We start from the raw sequence: 18,235 nt of genomic DNA, 5'->3' as shown, positions 1-18,235 counted from the left end.
TAATTTTCAGAGCATGCTTCTTTAAATTATAAAAATGTCACTATGATGTTTTTCGTCTTTGATATTCTTCAGCTTGTTTGTGTTTTCAGTGGCGCCGATTCACTACTACTCATACAAGCGTGCCGCACTTAAAATAAGTGATCCGAGGTTGTATCGAGACGATTGGATCAATCATCAATTGAATCACATGCGCTCATGATCTAAGAGACTTGCCGACGGTTTTCATCAAATTCTTAGTCAAACAGTTCCTACTCCATCTTCCAACAATTTAAACGCAGTGCAGGGTGAGAAAAAACATGCTGACTTTTCGTAATTAAGGGATTTGAAGGGCAAGGTGCTTAAGTGCAGATTTAAAAAAAATTGAGTTATTAATGATTTTAAGTATAACTAGTCTTAACGCATGTTGTATGAAAAATTCGCTCCCAAATTCCAAATGTTAAGCATCAAAAAGTCAGTTTGAACTTTCTCTCCACCATGAGGATTGATGTAATTTCGAAACTTCGAACGCGTATTTCTCGAAATAGCAAAAACTGCTCTTATATGGGCGCCTTGTCCTCCGAGCCCCTTAATTATTGAAGGATCCGGTGCTTGGGTACCTATAAGCATAAGCCTGTTGCGCAGTGACTTTTTTATTGAGGAGGGGGGGGGCGATCGAGCTATTGCCATTTTTAGCATATGTGTGGAGTGCCTAATAATGAAACTAGACAGTCGAAAGCGATAACATGGGAACATGACCGCCATGAATAATCGAGCCTCATTTTGCAATTTGTAACGGCAACGCACGGACCATTTGTTTCTCTACGCACTTACGTGTCTTTACGGATGAGCTGGAAATTGTAGTTCCTAATAATTATGGGGCTTGGAGTAGGACAAGGCGCGTGGGTGCAGTTTTTGAATAAATTGAGGTATTAATAATTTCAAGTAAAACCGGTCATAATGCATATTCTGTGAAAAATTCGTTCCCAAAATTCCAATTTTTATGCATAAAAAAGTCAATTTGAACTTTCTTTCCACCATGAGGATTCATGTAATTTTGAAACTTCAAACAAATATTTCTCAAAATGACAAAAACTGCCCTTATATGCGCTTTGTCCTCCAAGCCGCTCGATTGCAAAATATAGTAGGAAATAAAGTACCTAGTAAGTATATTAGTAATGTTGTAAGAAATACATCAAGGGTGAAAGCGGAGGAGCGCATAACTTGTTTGATGCGATGTTTCGAAATCTTCGCTAGGGTCTGACTGGCCCACATCTCAAGGCGTAGACCCTTAGCCGGTTAAAAGGGCGTAAAGTGATATTTTGCCCCCCCCCCCCCCCACGTTTTTTAAGAAACGTACCACGCGAGTTGTATGGGAGCGCAGTACATACGAGCCGTAGATGTAGCTCTGTAAATATTAGTACATTAGAGAAAGAATCAAACTTCAAATTGAAAAAAAAGAAGAAAAAATTGAGGAACAACAGAGTCGAGACGTAATCGGGCCAAGTTTTTTAAATTTTTCTCTCAAATCTGAGCGACACCTCACTGGCAGTATAGGACGGAGCATTGAGAGTTCACGCCTAGCGCCATCGCGCCTTCAATTTTGCAGATGCAACACGGACATCCATCATGTACGAATAGTTGTATCTCTGCGCCGTCATCAACGCGCCTCCTTTTACTTTGCTCTATTTCCATACTATGTTTGTTTCAGTTTGTCTTATTTGTATTTGTAGCGGTGCTTTAAAGACTGTATGGGCAACACAGCCGTAAAAAGAAGAGGCGTAATAATCGAGCCTCCTTTCTTAATTTTCTCACGACACCTCATTAGCAGCACAAAGCGGAGCTGCGGAACATCGCGAATTCATAGCTTGGGCCATCGCGCCTTCAATTTTGCAGATGCAACACGGGCATCCATCATGTACGAATATTTGTATCTCTGCGCCATCTTTCCATTTGCACTGCTATTAATTTCCATATTGTGTTAGTTTCGTTTGTCTCATTTGTAGTGGTGCTTCAAGGGCTACGTGAGCAACACAGCCGAAAATAGGATGTGCCCTGATCAATTATCATTTTAAAAAGAAAAAAAATGTTAAAGGTCACTCAAGCGATCAAAAAGGCGCACGTCTATAAATTGACTGTGCTACCTCATGTGAGGGAGTGACACATGGCGGATGAGGACGGGGGGTGATGATGCGTCTCTATGTTACCAGAGAGGTGAAAATTTCGAAGAAAAGAATTTTTTACCGATCTCAGAAAGTTCATGTAGGTATAGGTATTTTGACACTTGACAAAAGTTCGAGAGCTATTTTGATTTCCTCACTTAATGACGCTCATCATCCCCTTTTCGAAAAGGATAATCAACAAAAATTTTCAAAGCTAATTTTACGATGAAGATTGACCAATTTTTCACGTAGGTAATAGCGAAAGCTAAAAGCGTAAATGTTGATAGCGTAAGTTTGCACTTTATTTAATCCGATGTATGCTAGTGAGTGAAATAATTGTCATCCATTACAGCTTGATTAAACAAGGATGTCCCAATTTTTCACATTCTCCTCTTCAAAATATTGAGCTACGGATACAAAATCTGAATTCAGCAAATAGAAAAAAACCAAAACATCAATTTTCCAGCATTTTTGTAGGCCCATGCAGGCGCCTCTGAGAACTTAAATCCGGTTTATATTTCCAGGACCCCCATTCACCACTATCATGCGTACGAGGACCTTTCTTTACTCTTACTTTCGCTCTTCTTTCCTTCATTTATGAATTTCCCGCATTTTTTCTCTTATCTTATTTTGCTATATCTGGCAGAGGCGCGCGTCTTCGATGCGTCAGGGGAGCGTATCTGCCAATGGCAGATTGGCTTTATGGCCAGTCCGACTCTGAATCTCCGCTCTTAATTTATTTCATCAGGAATGAAAAAACCAACATTTTCACGGAGTATTTTTCACACAGAGAAGAGAAAATCAGAGACTGGAGAATCAATTTTCGAGAAATGAAGTTGAGGACTCATATATTTTTCCATTTGAAAATTAAGCAAGACAGGAAATCCGCAAAGTCGCAATCTGATTATCTGATATACGCGTTCCTGCAGTTTCACTGTCGACTTTATTTTTTTATTTTTTATTAAACTCTTGGATGACTAACCGTTCTTACCTACACGAACGCCTAACCAAGGCATGCGAGGCCCGTAGTTAGAATAGATCGATGGTGAAAGTGCAGAAGTGCGTCTCTCAGAAAACACGATTTCCCAGGATAATAAAAAAAAACTGTCTACATTCCTCTTTATTGTTAGTAGAAGGGCAATAATTCTTGAGGATAGCAAGAATAAGATGCTTTTTCAGACTCCATCTTGCGATCTTGTAAGCGGCGACTCTCTCAATCTTGCATGAGAATACGATGACCAAAACTACAAGACTTAAAACCACAATCTGAACCGAGCGTTTGGGCTCTCTTTTCTGAAATAAGAATTACCGAAAAAAAAAATTTGGAAAGCGCTAGCGCAATAATGTTCTTCGGGCATATTTCAAAATTACGGCTCGATTGAAGACTCCAAAGCTCTAAACATTTCTGGTCAACATCGTTGTACAGGGACACTCAGATACGATACAGAAGAGAGCCTTCAATCCACTATGTAATCTTAATGGTAAATTCTGATACCACTATTCAAGCGTCACGACAGTCATTTTGCATAGCCGGCCAATTGAAGGCGAATCATTGACCTAGGCGACAGGGTACATATCTCAGCAATGTGATACGTGTTTTTAAGGGAACAAAACATCCAGGGGTGCCCCACCTGGTATTAATCAATCTCACCTGGCAAAAAACAGAGAAAAAGGCATAACAGCCATCAAATAACCATATACTCTCACTACGGGCCTCGCAGGTCCTGAGGGTCAGTCATTTTGGAGGTATACATGAAAAAAAATTGCTGCACCTAAAAAAATTTCAATTTTTTTTTTTTTTTCAAGAATCATGTTTTTCAGTGTTTTTGTAGAGCTATTAGTGAAGGACAGACTTCTCCGTCAATAACAACCGCTGTGGCGCGAAATATAAAAAGCCATCCACCCTTGAAGACCCGGTTATGATCATCTAAGGGTTAAACATATGACAATGGCCAAAGTGCGAAACCACGCATCTTCATTACGGTGCGGTGTTTGGAAAGGACCCCGCACACCTCTTATGGGAAGCTGCACCATGACCGATTGCCTTCTGACTTATGTCATTCGATTTTCCTCAAGATGCTGATCATAAGTTATATTTGCGCCAACTTTCTACGACGCACCGTTTTCGCAAAAATGCTAAGACAAGAATCAATTATTCGGCGACAATGAATAAAAAAGAGCAAAGCATTTGAGAACAGGCCCGATGTAAATAAGGAAAAAACGTAGCGTGTGTCCGTCGTAGAAAGTTGGCGCACTTATAACTTTTGATCAGCATCTTGAGGAGAATCGAATGACATAAGTCAGAAGGCAATCGGTCATGGTGCAGCTTCCCATAAGAGGTGTGCGGGGTCCTTTCCGCTCCAATTTTATTTTTCCAAGGAAAACCGAGCCAAGTTTATAAGTGGCTTGTTTATACAGATTAAGTGTTCTGCTACTACCTAGAGAAGAAAAATCCAGGCAGTTTACAAAAAATTACATTGACTCGTTTCCTATAGAAAAAACCAAGTAAGACAAGAAGTCTACAACCTATCAAACAAAGATACGTGGTTTTGTACTTTAGCTATAGATAAGTACCTGCATGTTTTGCCTTGGCTCACAATTGCTCTGAAATCAAAACAAAATACACTGAACAGGTTCATCTATTAGACCTTCTATTTATGATCAAATTTGATCATGATACCTAGGTATTATATGTATTTCCCTATGTTCCTCTCATTTCACTTGCGATGCTATTGCGCTTAAGGGAAAAGCTGTGCAAACGAACACTGTCAAATCTCTCATTTGCTGGAAAGCTTGGGGATTATCTCTTGCTCAAGTAGGATTTTTCAACAGAAAAATTGCGATATTTTGAAATTAAGTTGCAATTTTTTTGTGGTGAAATTGCTCGGATCATCAACATTTGAACAATTAACCTCGATCTTGTCACAATTTTATCCCGATTTTTTTATCAATAATATTGCGATAAATCACCGTTGCTAAAATCGCGATTTTATTGCAAATTTAAGCCATGAAATCACAATTCATCGCAATTTTCCATCTGAAATTATTGCATAAATCGACGTTGATAAAATGTATTATACCTTCAAAGAACCAGACCATAATAGCTTAATCTTGAATAGAATGAATAATTTTCTTTATGAAATGAAAATAAAAAGAAGTTACTAAATTATGAGACAAAATTTATTGGAGGAGTCAAAAAAAGACAGAGGAAAAACTTTGTACAGTGATGATATAAAAATTTAATCTTAGATTACTTAATAAAATCTGTAAGTAAATAAAGAGAGAAATTGTATGTACATTAAATTTCAAGAGCTTAGTAAAGAATACTTAGAAATTATGATTTTACAGGGACACAGTATTTACAAGAAATAAAAAATATTACGCCTGAACAAATACATTTCAATGCTCTTGTCAAGGTATGCCGTCGGATAAAGTGTCCCTGCCCGAGAGAAAAATGGTAGATGTTGAAATTTAGAGAACAATATCTCCATGAAATAACAGGAAAAAACCGATGAGTCAAAATTTTAAGAGAGATTATTGACAATTTTAGTGTCCCTTGGTTTGTAACCAATAGATACTTCTGGCTTCTATGGCAGGAATGCAACTTTAGTGACACTGATCAAAATACTACTACATAGGAGGGGATTATTTTGTGTTGACATAAAATGAAATAACAAGTATCACTGTTACTGTAACACTTAGACTGTTTAATTAGACAGGAACAAGACAGCTTAAAATAATTTTGTGGACGATGAGATCATTGGATTAGTTTTAGAACATTAATCATCCGAAATTTTCATAACATCAGGAAATGAGGCAAAAGAGAGGTCAGAGTAAATAAGAAAGTGAAAGAAAACTGTGAGCTATGAAATTTCAAAGTCAATCGGACATAGTTCAGGAAAGAGACACAATTTACATACTCTCAGTTGATTGTCCCAATCTCTGAGATCTGATTACCGAATTCCAAGACAAATTCACTTCTAGAAGCCTACAAATTGCACTTTTTTCAAATGCATGCGTCATCAGTAAGTTTAACACAAGTAGGAAAAAAGACAGAAAAACTTCATACAGAAATTCAAGATGAATGATGCGAGATTATAACTCTTAAAGCAGCACTGTGTGCACTTTTGGTGCACAAAGCAAACTTTTGAGACAATGCAGATAATACCAGAATCATACAATGCAATTCACTGAGTTCTGCCTTTCTCATGGCTTCGTATACAGTATTTAAAGTCATATCAACAAGTTGTTTCGAGTCCAACGAAAATATGTTGACGCCTTATTTATACATGATTGAAGTGAGATTTAGCAACTTTTACGGCTTTTCGGCATCAATCGCCCCCATCTTTGATAGTGTGATTCGAGTTCAAAAAGAGCAGTTTGTCAACAATGTCTGGCGACAATGACATTCGTTTGATCTGGAAACTAACTTGTGTGTCAGTAGGGATCCTGCAGGAAGGAGTTGCAGACGCTGGTAGGCAGTTGTACTTTCTGACCAGTTTTGCCAAGTTTGGACAGCGTGAACCCTGCTTCTTCCACCACTGAAGCGGGCAGTCATCCAATGGTGCTGTGCTTTCAGACTGAAATTGGAATACTTCGTGGTTTGCACGCTCCTCTATGCCGATGTCAGACTTCAATGTGTGTGCTCCACCGAGAAGGAACTCCATGCCTGAAAGAAGAGAGAAGGATGATATAAATTTTCCTTGTTTAAACTATAGCACAAATAGATAAATAAAAAAGAACAAACACAGCGATGAAGCCACTTTACCGAGTCAACACAGTATCAAAATAGTCCGGTGTACTAAGCTCATCTTACCGAGAAAGAACACTCCAAGGTCAATCAGTTGCTTCAATTCTGCACTTTGTCTTAACAAATGCATCCAATGCGCGTAAAATTTTCAAAAAAAAAAATCCTTGATTACTCTCAAAACAACCGAAATTTCTTAGTTGCATCAAAATTTCAAAATTTCCCACTGTTAAGCAAAACAGTTTTCAATTTGAAGCTGTCCATCGATGAAGTTTGGTGCTTACACGGAGCAGGGGAGAAGGTATGTCTAGGACTGCCTTACAAACTCTTTTAACAGGGAATGAGAGGAGGATAGAACCCAAACTGGGGGGAGGGAAGCAAAAAGGTAAGAAAAAAGCCTGTTGCAGGGTGCCTACATTAATCAATTAATGAAAATACGGTAATTTTATATGGTTTTTTTATAGCCACTTTTGGAAAAAAGTATTGCCGTCCATAAAAATAGAAGTTTATCCTTTTGTTTCGACCCACAGCACTTTTTTAAAATTTCTCAGAAAAAATGATCAAGTAATAACTCACTGTTTATGCTTCCTTCTTGCGGGCATAAAACATGAAAAATTGGTTTACGAGAAAGAAAGAAAAGTAGAGGAATTTTAAAAGAAACGGTAAAATTTAGTGGAGTTGCACTGAAATCCTGTAAATTTGTAAGGCTATGAAATTACAGCACTTTCATACAACTTTCCTACACAAATTTAAAACTGAAATTGCGTTAAAGCAATATTTTATGACATTCCAAAAATTGGATTGAGCGCCTTTCTGACATCATTCCTTTATAGATGGCCCTTTTCGGCAAGTTTTCTCTAATTGTTTCTGGTTAGCTAAAATCTACAGAATTTTCTGCACCATTGCAACCTTGCTACTCCTTTCTAAAGATGCACATTCTGAAAACCACAGGTTTCTTTTTGCAATGGAGTCTTGAAACAATATTACTAGACACAGGGTCTTTAAGACACAAGTTGGATGAAAAGGAAAAATCTGCCAAGATCATAATCTGTATAACTGGTCATGGCTCCTTGATCAGTAAAAAACTCTGAAATTTTAACTTCTGGATGTTAGTTTTAGTCAAAAAAATCAAAATTGTTAATTATTTTAAGTGTTGTACAGTTATTTTTTAATACAATGTTTGATGCAAACGATTCATGTAACAACTACGCTTTTTTATTTTGGTCTATGCATTACTATACCTTTGGATAAAATAAACGACACCAAACAACAACTAAACAAAACGATTCAACTAGACAGTACCAACAAGAGGAAATCTGTTCTATGACTAAGAGTTAACATAAGAAACGCAAACCATTATTTTTCTCAAGAATTTTAGAAGATTAATATGTACTTTGAAAGAGGGACTTAATGAGAGATGATTAAATAAATTGATTTGTTTTAATAAAAATATTACTTCAAAAAAGAAAAAAATAATAATAGAAATTTAAATAAAGAGTAGTAGAGAGAAAGAAAGAAGAAATAAAAATTAGGTATAAAATTTAAGTAATCAATTGCCCTTTCCTTTCGCGAATTAATTTAACATTTTAAAAGAGAAAGTTATGAAAATTTTCCATCCTTGTTGATTTTATCATTAACTTTTGGTTGCGCAAAAACTTAGGATAGAATTATTCTTTTCTATTCTAAGTTTTTGCGCAGCCAAAAGTTATTCCGAACTGAGAACCTGCCAAAAATAAGTATGTCATTTTTAATTTCACTGGGTACCATTTGTAATACGTGCTTGAAAATCAGTTTTTAATACCTTAAAAAATCACAGTTCCTCTGTCCTAGTTTTTCTCTTTTGATCTTTCTGCCAATAGGTTTTACTATTTTTAAACTATTAAAAAGTAAAGGTCCCTCACCTGAGAGTCGACTCTTCTTTGACGGTTGTGACCCATCGGATGGTTGATTTGGTTCGCCTTTTCCTGGGTTGACGACTCCCTCCTGCCTGATGAGGTTTATCAGCAAGCCTTTCACTCGTTCTTCCAAAACTGTGAAGTAACCATCGTCTGTGCAGCAGGGCAGCAGTTTGAATCTTGGGTCAAGAGCTGTTGCCACCAGCAAAAGTGATCGCACGGTTTCCTCATCATAACTGGAAAAGATTATTCATCACAGACTGTTATTTAGATAAAAACCTAAAGAGAGAACCTAAACCTTGCTAACTACGGCTATTTACAAAGACGGCATAGCTTTGTTTGCGAATTAAAAACAGTTGATAAGTGGTAGTTTTACATAGAGATGAAAATTGAGCGACTAATTTAAAATGCTATCTTCGGTGGCAATACTTTGAAGCAAGCACTTGGCAGTCAAGCACATAAAGTTTGAACGTACTAAGAATAAAAAAACAGAAGCTATTAGGCCACGCCACAGGTCAACAGTAAATTTCTAAATGGAATAAAGCTCAAATTAGAATTTCCTGCGCCATTTGATCATACAAAAGCAAACAATGACTCTAGTCTGTTAAGGCGCTTTCAGACAGCTCGCTTTACAACATATAATTGTTTACCCAAATCGCTGCTTGCAGCACTGATGGCACTGATCTTATAAAGCTTGTCAAACAGTCTCACTAGCAGCTTGACAAACCTTCTGAACATGCCTTTATTGATAAGAGAAATTTAGTTTTGTTTTTCCAGTCTCACTTGAAATTAGAGAAGAAGTCATTAAACTCAGAAATGGGGCACCTTCCCAGCAATTTAAAACAAACATCATTTATTCAATTCTATTGAGAAAAAACATTTAAAACAGGATGTAGCTAAGACAGTCTAGAGATTTGTGCATCCTAAAAATACCCCAGATAAAATTATCATGTGATCATAATTACCTCCTTTCCAGTGATTCTGACAATGTGACCTTTAGCCTTCTTGCGAAGTTTGAGTCTGTATCTTTCACTTTGAGATGTGAGCTCACAAGCTGCCATAATAGTGGTCTTATCAGAGAAATTAAAGGCGTCTTCTCTTCGCTCAAAGTCATCATGGTGATCTAGAAACCAAGAAATTTAAATTACAAAATGCTCCTTTTCTATTCAGAGATTAAAATTGGATGGAGCTACACGCATATACTTCAAAAAAAAAAAAATCGGATCATAGCAATGACTGACAATGGCAGGGCAATGTTATTTTCGGTGCCAAGGAAGCAAAAATACTAATTGAAGATGTGGAAGCTAGAGTGGTTGGATTGTGCAGCTATGTTTCACTTGACTACTTATTCTATTATTTATTAAGGGGTACATGTTTTGTGTTAAAAAAGTTGAGAAAATTTAGAAAAATCTTACAGAAATTTTAAATGAATTTGAAAAGGAAATGTGCAACTATTCTTGAATATAATTTTGCGGTGTGATTGAGCTCCTATGATCTCATCCCTCGGATTTTAAGTCAACATTCCTCGGCAACAGACTTAATTCATACCACTTCCTTACAAAAGCTGTCGTCAATCACACAGCTCTTCAATCACCTTAAAGATAAAGAGATAAATAAGAGATTTGTACCTTAAACGGGTCCAACACATTTATGATATCTTCGATCATGGCCCACTCAGCTTCATTAAGAGTGAGACATTCTTTTTCCGGCGGACTTAAATCTGAGGCTTCCAAGGCAACGGGTAGAACGTACTTGCGGGCCAAGCAACCTTCAAGGAATGCGTAAGTTGAGATCCACACCGGTGGGTAATCAGCACTGCACGATGTATCCTCAACCTACAGGTGCATATTAACAAATCATTTGTTAGAAAGATTAATTTGCATGATCATTTACTACGTTGGGTATAATGAAAGCAAAAGTGCAAAGTTACAACTGCTATAGGGAGACGAGTGCAGAAGTGATAAAAACAATATATTTTGAAATATCAGGAGATTCTGATGTAAAAAAAATTCTTGACGCAATGGAGCTGATAACTTAATTTGAAGGTTTTGTTACTAAAATCCCTTCGTTCCTGACTTGTCAAGAGTAAATAAGAAACACTTAAACTTACGTGTGACAGTTGTTCTTCAATCTTCAATGTGACAACGCAACTAGGATTCTTATAAATTGTAGAGATCAATTTTCGGCATTTTGATATGGTGGGATAAACTTCTGGAGACAGGAAACAGCAGCTTGTACAAATATCCTGTATTGAATATAAACACAATTTTAGAGGAAATTTCATAGTCTTATTATCAGACATCTTAGAGAGCAAGCAAAAATTGTATACAACTAGATACGGCTCTCCACACTCACAGATAAGAGTCAATCATTAGATGCTACCTAAAAGGTGATTTCTTTTCACTAAAATATACTTATTAGGAGCATTATTCAGGAGCAAAGTGATGAAGTTTCGATGACCATGTAGTTACAGCACTTAAGTTGGTAACCGAAGCCAGCATAGCGATCTGTCAAAGGGAATTAGATCTAATTCCTTTGTTGGCTCTTTATGGCAACTTGCAATATATCGACGGACTTGCGAGCCTTCAATGCCATTCTTTCAGACCAAATCTCAGTTGTAATGAACCAGAGGTGCAAAAGTTTTCTTGGTGCCGCCTGATTCTGGCAATATAGCTTACCCTCTTATTTTCAGCACTTCTTCTCAAAGGCTGCAAATTTGCTTTGAACTTCAAAATTAACCTTGTTGCGATCCACCATTTTTTGAGCCTTTAAAATGAGCTCATCAAAGTCAATTGGATTACATTTTGCAAAAAGGAACCAAGACCATTCAAATGTCCCCAGGATGGTGCAACTTTTTTTACCTTGCAAATATAAACTAATCATCTAAACAAGTTTTGTCTTTACTCCCAAAAAAACTATGAATTCAAGGCGAAAATCATCGATGTACATTTAATTTTTTGTAGGACTTCAGTCATTTTATTGCAAAGTATGTAAGTTGCACAATCTCGCAACAATGGAATGTTCCTGGTTCTTTTGCAAAATGCAATCCACTAGTACCCTTGGACGCTTTTAGCAAAGGCTGCTAATTTTTAGATCAATCAATACTCTTTTTTCCAAAGAGCACTATTCTGGAACTTCATTTTGAAATGACTTAAAATGAAACAAATATTGAGAGCGTTTTGAATATATTCAGCAAAAAAAATCAAACAAATTTCCTACCTGAAGAGTGGCTACAAGACAGGGAATAATGATGATATTTTTCTGTTGTATTGCAACCAGCAGAGGTCCAATTTTGACGGCCGAAATGCATGCAATAATGCGTTCGATCGGGATTTTCCATTCTTTGCAAATAGCGTTGAGTGTGTTGGTCCAGAATGTAGAGTCCGCATGTGGAGGGCTGGGAATAGAGGTCAAAGTCTTGAGGGCGTACGCATCTTCATCACTCTGGAAAAATGAAATTGAGATCAGTCAAATACTTCATTTAGGCACATCAACTTATCAGTAATAATTACAAAATTTTAAACAGCACCAAACTCCATTCAAAAACTGCCTGTGAAATCTGAGAAAAATATTCCAAATGTGTCGTCAAGGCGCATTCACTTGGCTTGCTGAGCTGTTCATCAGGGCACCTGAGGTGCAGCTTGACAAGCCTTTTGCCAAACCATGGACCAAGATGATACATTTCCGGAGAGATTTTTCTTCAATTTTTTTAAGAGGATATAAACACTTTATCCCTTGGTCCATGGCCAAACGTACGCTACAGAGATGATTAGAGTGCTACGGTGGAGGGTTCATCGAGTGCCCTGTCAAGCGGCACATCAGGCCACCTGACAAGCAGCTGGGCAAGTTAAACGTATGTGCCTTCAGAGATGAAGTCTGATCAGTCCTTAATGAGAGTGGTTTGTGGAATTTCACTTTACACCTTCAAAGGACATGGCCTGGCTCTGCATTTAATTTTGTCTAACAACCTGAATATGAGGTTTTGGTTGGTTTGCTTCATAAGGAAAAAGAAAATTGGAGAAAAATCATGATCAGTTCAGAATTCAACTTGAAATACCTGGTTCATTTTTGTGAATTGAAAAAAAACGAAATGAAATCAAAGAAAGGGACCCAGCTGCAGTTGGTTGATGAATTTTTTTGGACTGAATTTAAATTGAAAGAGGATCTAAGAGCTTTTTGATTAACATCTAACTCTCATTGAAATTCTACTAATCTAGCTCACAAACAGAATTTTTTTAATAAATTAAAAAAAAAAGAAAAAAAAGGGCTTGCACCCCACTTGCCAAAGACAACCTAAATTAGATGCCTAAATATAAAATTGTATTGCTTCGTGCCTTTTTTTCAACTTGTTACAGACCTCTGTACTACAAATCCAAAAACTATACGGCAGGTATAATGTTGAAAAATTAAACAGAGAAGTGAATGATTACCGTTAAGAAGTGTATGGCAAAAGTGACAAAGGTTTCTCCATTGAGTGAGTGCCATTGCTCAAGTGATAAACCAAAATGTCCAGGGCAGTTTTCGATACTAGTGATGACATTTTGCTTGTACGTATCAAACATTTTCGGTATGATATCTTGAACGATTTTTGCTTTCGAGGGGATCTCACAGGGGGACTGGAGAGTGGCAATGAGCCGTTGAAAACCTTTCCCCTCAACAACGTCTGGCTGCTGCAAGTCCATGATCACAAAGTCAGCAATAGCATCTGAGATGTTGGTGCTATTCAAGCGGATCAGCTGCAATAATCAGAATTGAAATAAGATTTGATTGGTGAATGGAGCAGAATTCTAATACAGAGTCAGAGGCAATAGGAGTCAAAACACTGGACATCTTTTGTAGAGAACTTGCTTTATGTCCAAGAAAGAGGTCAATAATTACTCATTTGCTACTGTCATTTGGTGAGCAAAATTATGCTTAAACATTTTTCCAGGTTGACTTTTCTTGAATTTTTATGATTTGTTGCAAATAAATATTGGTAGCTGAAGTAACAAAATATATTTCTCATACTGCAACCTTGTATGTCTCTGCTGTGTTTGTTTTCTTTCAAAATTACTTTTTATTATTCTGACTTGACACTACAAAGTTTCCTTTCTTTTAGCACTCTCTAACGGAAAAAGGCTACGTATGGGTCTGAAATAAAAATTTAACATTGGTTAGAAACGAATCTACTAAAAAAGAAATCAGTCACGGACAATGAGAACAGAAGTGAAACCAGTGAATTTCTTAGTAAATGCATACTATTATGAAATTTTTTGCAGATTAGGATAAAATTCAAATTGTAGGTAAAGATTTCTTTTTTGTACATTAAGTTTCAGGTCAAAATTCAAATAATAAATTACCTCGCTTACTTCATCATGTCCTTCGTCAAAGTGCTCAAACTCGTTGCTGACATTCACTCCGTTGGCCAAAAACTGTATATCATTGCCCATTGGATTGTCGACATCAGCAGCATAGATGTAATGCTCCGAGCTTTTGTTTTTCTTTTGCGGTACCTGGAGCATTGACTTGGGTTTTAAAACCTTCGGCGGGCACTCAATTTCCAACTGCACAAGCTCATCTTTGTGCTTGTTCTGAAGGTGCATACGCAAGTTACTTGTATTGCGATTGTAGGATATCTGCGTTTTACACAAAATGCAGATGATCTTCAATTTTGAGAGAATAAGACCGTCATCAGTGGCTGGAAAACCGAAGTACTTCCAGTAGGCACTTCTCATAGACGAAGGAACAACCAACTTCTTGTACGTGAAACCGATGGTTCCATCATTTGTTTTGCTGAGGAGGGTTGCTTGGGCAATCGAGTTGGGGTGAGTTATTTTTGTGAGCAGTTGTTTGGTCTTCTTCCCATGTCCTGGAATGTATAAAAACAAGCTTAAATTAGAAGCATTCAGACATAAGTTGTTCATCAGAAAAAAATCTTATTTCATTGATGAACTAAAACCAGCAACCCATGTGCACAGTTCTCTTGCTGAGAGAAAACTAGGTAGATTGACATTCATATAAATGATGGAATAACTATAAAACTGAGCCTTAAACTTTAAGTACTGCCTAACATTTTAATTTCCAAACTTGTTAAGTTGTATTTACCTATTAAATTTAGTAATATTAGTAATACTAGTTATACCTGTGGAAACTTTGGATTTTTCATGACCATATGACAACATTGAGATACGCCTATGATAGGTGGTAGGATAGGTTCACCTGTGATTGATAGGTGTAATATCTACAAAACTAATAAGGAGGCCCAAAAAGTTCACTGACTAAGATTGCTTAAAGTTCTCTATACTTCAGAAAATGACTGATTCACAGCGGAGCTTACTCTGATATTTTTTGTTTACATTCTCAAATGTAAACAAACTTTCCAAACTTTAATACTGTTAGCTAAGGAGCTACAGAGCTGAGAGAAACAAAAGGGACAGATGTATTAATGTCTTAAAAGAGTTCAATAGAGACAAAAACTGAAGAAATTTATCAATAAAATGTGTAAACAAAGAGAAATTGCAAGTGAGCATTAACATTTGGGGTTGAGGCAAATCATCATGCATCATAAGCGAAATACAGGATTGTGCAAGGGCGACAGTTTTAATGTGTGGCAGCTGTTGATCCGTCAAGATAGCTTTCAGTGATGAGAAGCATTATTTGATCTTGATGCCAATAATGGGTTGACTGAGGTTATGCATAGGTAGTAGGGCGCAGACTGGCAGGTGGATTGTCGAGGGTTGTTAAAGGGACAAATCTGCCTTTAAATGGCAGCAAGGTTAGGTCCTGCTGGAAAGCAGATGAATAATGAAGAACCTTACAAAATGAATGCAAGGGTACTCCCAGGGTAAGAATACGTCTGAAAATGCTTTGGCACATGAGGCCACTGCTGAGACATGTACAAATAGAGGCTATAAATTATGTGTAGACTTCGACTTACCAGGGGTTTGGTGTTGGTGGACCAGAGAAGTAGAAGGACCTGACTTGTATTGAACTGACGAGGTGCCTAAAATGCTTTCCTTCAAACTTTTATCCATCGCGGATGGCTACCACTCTCGCTTGGTTTCGGATTTTACCGCGATAGAAAATTACCCGGTTGATAGGTATTCCAATCAAATATCGACTTTCTTTCAAGCACAAATACTTGCAGTTCCCGACAATCGCACAAGACACATATAGATAGATATCGACTACAAATACGATCGATTAGGTGACGAACTCCCTCTTTGCGTAGGAGCGATTACAAGCGTCGTTCCAAAAACTCGATAAAGCAATCTCTTGATTTCTCCGAGAGATCGCGTTGGAGTCGACATGTCGAAGCAGCGCCCGCGTGCGCAGATTTCTGCGCATGTGAATAGCGCTTACGGATGGTCGTTCCATAGCTGGGTCATGTCTAGCGTTAAGCAGTATCTGCGCCTTCCTGGATCCTGTTGCTCATTGGTTCGTTAGCCAAAGAATGTATGCCAATCAGAGCTCTGTTAATGTAATGACGTATCTATTTTTTTTAATAAGCTCTCATATTCCTACTTTTATACATATTTTAGGGTTCTTATCACAACAAAATAAAGCTCTTGTGTGAAGGGAGTGACATTATTTGAATCGGCTCGTGCGAAAACCGCTAATGTCCATTTTTTCAATTGTGAGATTTGGGTTAAAATACCCTCGGAGGTCAGACACACTCATTTATATGGTGAAAATGTTTGTTCTTTATATTTGAACTCCTTTACAGGTAGGGCCTTGGTCCAAATCATGCAAAAACCGCTAATGTCCATCTTTCGCTATTTACTTAGATATGCCTCGTATCACTGCATACCAAACCAAAATGAAAGACTATCTCTTAGACGACATAATGTGATCTTTGTGCATTTTGAGGCGCTAAATCCGAATATGACCACCACTCTTTCCGATTTTCTGATACAGCCGATTTTACTGGGAAAAATGGACATTTATGGGCATATTGGGTGTTTTTCCAACTGTTACCCCCTGCTGAATGTAGGTAAAATTTCCTTCAGCTACGAGATACTATCTTGCCGATGTCTTTTTAACTGCCTGAGTCCGAAAATGACCTTAATTGTTCCCGTTCACCTCTCAGTTTTCCGGAAAAGCGACTTTTTCCCGGGAAAATGAGCAAATTTGACGTACATTTTTCGTGCATGCAATTTATTTTTACACATTTTCTTGGACCCGTGGTTGTGTGTTTCTTATGTATTTTGAACTGCTGAATCCAAATAGGTATGACATTGGTGTTTATCTATCAACCCCCAGTTTTCCGGTAAAGCCGATTTTTCCGAGCCAAAAATTGTGTATCGTAAAAGCTTTTCCGGATTCAAAGTGTATTCAAAATACATCCAACACAACACACCTATACAAACAACAAGACAATTTTCCTGGAAAATTAAGTTTTCGTAAAAAGAGTGGTCAATAACGAATTTCTATAAGGTCATATTTGGGTTTTGCAACTCAAATTACATCAGAATCGATGTATCACACATAATGGTGAAAATGTTTTGAATTTTTCTGAAAGTGGGAACAGTCAGGGAAACCTGTTGGCCCGGAAAAATCGGACCCTCTAGAAAACGGGAGGTTGTCAAAAATGAGTGAAGGCTAAATTCGAGTTCAGTGCCTCTTAATACAGCAAGAGGGACCTAAAAAGGATCTCGGAAAATTTCTTAAACTCCTAGAACAGGACAATCATCGCAAAAATAGGTACCTGAAAAGAGCGTTATCCTAGGAAAAGCGACTTTTCCGAGAAAAAGGTGGGTGATCGGAAAAATCTGAGATCAAATTTGAATTTCGACTGTTCAAAATACAAAGAAATCGATGTATCACATATCGGGGACATTTAAAAAAAATATTTTGAATATACACTTTGAGTCCAGAAAAGCTTTTACGATAGACAAATTTAGGCTCGGAAAAATCGGCTTTACCGAATAAATGAAGGGTGATAGAAAAACACCAATGACATAATATACGGATTTAGCAGTTCAAAATACATAGGTTTCACATCCCACCACGGGTCCAGGAAAATTTATAAAAATAAATTACATGCACGACAAATATAGGTACATACGTCAAATCCGCTCATTTTCCCAGGGAAAAGTAGCTTTTCCAGAAAACTGAGAGGTGAACGGGAAAAATTAAGGTCATTTTCGGACTCAACAGTTTCAAAGAGTGTTAATAAAATTTCATGAAATTTTATTGTGAAAATTCATTTTAGAATCTTTCATGAAATTTCGCAACTCAGCAGAAAATGGACAATAGCAGTAAGCGGTTTTCGCATGAGCCGATTCGTTGAAATCTCATGATTGCCTCTACAGCCGGGTTAATGTGTTGAACTAATCCACAGGAAGGCTAAGACAGCAAAAGACTGGCAAAAGACTTTTCCTCGTGGTATCTCACCAATATAAGGAAAGATGAGGGTGGACTCTCGCTAACATTGAAGATTTTTTGGGGGCCAGATTGAATCAGTGAGATCGAAA

The 18,235-nt window shown here is 37.3% G+C and overlaps 2 protein-coding genes across 3 annotated transcripts in view; one reads left to right on the top strand and one right to left on the bottom strand.

The window, feature by feature from the left end:
* The window catches only part of LOC140225601 (transmembrane protein 138), a 29,753-nt gene extending 29,466 nt beyond the window's left edge, over nucleotides 1–287 (top strand). The window contains exon 5 of the mRNA XM_072305037.1: nucleotides 90–287. Coding sequence (XP_072161138.1) covers nucleotides 90–199 — 110 coding nt within the window. The 3' untranslated portion in view covers nucleotides 200–287. The remainder of the gene's footprint in view (nucleotides 1–89) is intronic.
* A 5,009-nt stretch (nucleotides 288–5,296) lies between these two features.
* On the bottom strand, nucleotides 5,297–16,004 carry Dref (DNA replication-related element factor). 2 transcript variants are annotated; one of them, XM_019048110.2, is made up of 9 exons: nucleotides 15,697–16,004; nucleotides 14,120–14,628; nucleotides 13,211–13,516; nucleotides 12,000–12,224; nucleotides 10,891–11,025; nucleotides 10,409–10,615; nucleotides 9,746–9,903; nucleotides 8,787–9,016; nucleotides 5,297–6,807 (listed from the first exon to the last, which is right to left on the bottom strand). In XM_019048110.2, exons 1-9 carry the CDS (start codon nucleotides 15,791–15,793, stop codon nucleotides 6,470–6,472), a joined length of 2,205 nt encoding a protein of 734 aa, XP_018903655.1. In that variant the 5' UTR covers nucleotides 15,794–16,004; the 3' UTR covers nucleotides 5,297–6,469. The 2 variants fall into 2 exon arrangements, with proteins under 2 accessions (XP_018903655.1, XP_018903656.1); XM_019048111.2 differs by having other exon boundaries at nucleotides 14,129–14,628.
* Between the last annotated feature and the right edge of the window lie 2,231 nt (nucleotides 16,005–18,235).

This window comes from Bemisia tabaci, chromosome 10 (genome assembly GCF_918797505.1).
Source record: "Bemisia tabaci chromosome 10, PGI_BMITA_v3".
In the NCBI taxonomy this organism is placed as follows: domain Eukaryota; kingdom Metazoa; phylum Arthropoda; class Insecta; order Hemiptera; family Aleyrodidae; genus Bemisia; species Bemisia tabaci.
Note: the sequence above shows the minus strand (reverse complement) of the source record. Positions and strands in the feature narration are given on the sequence as shown.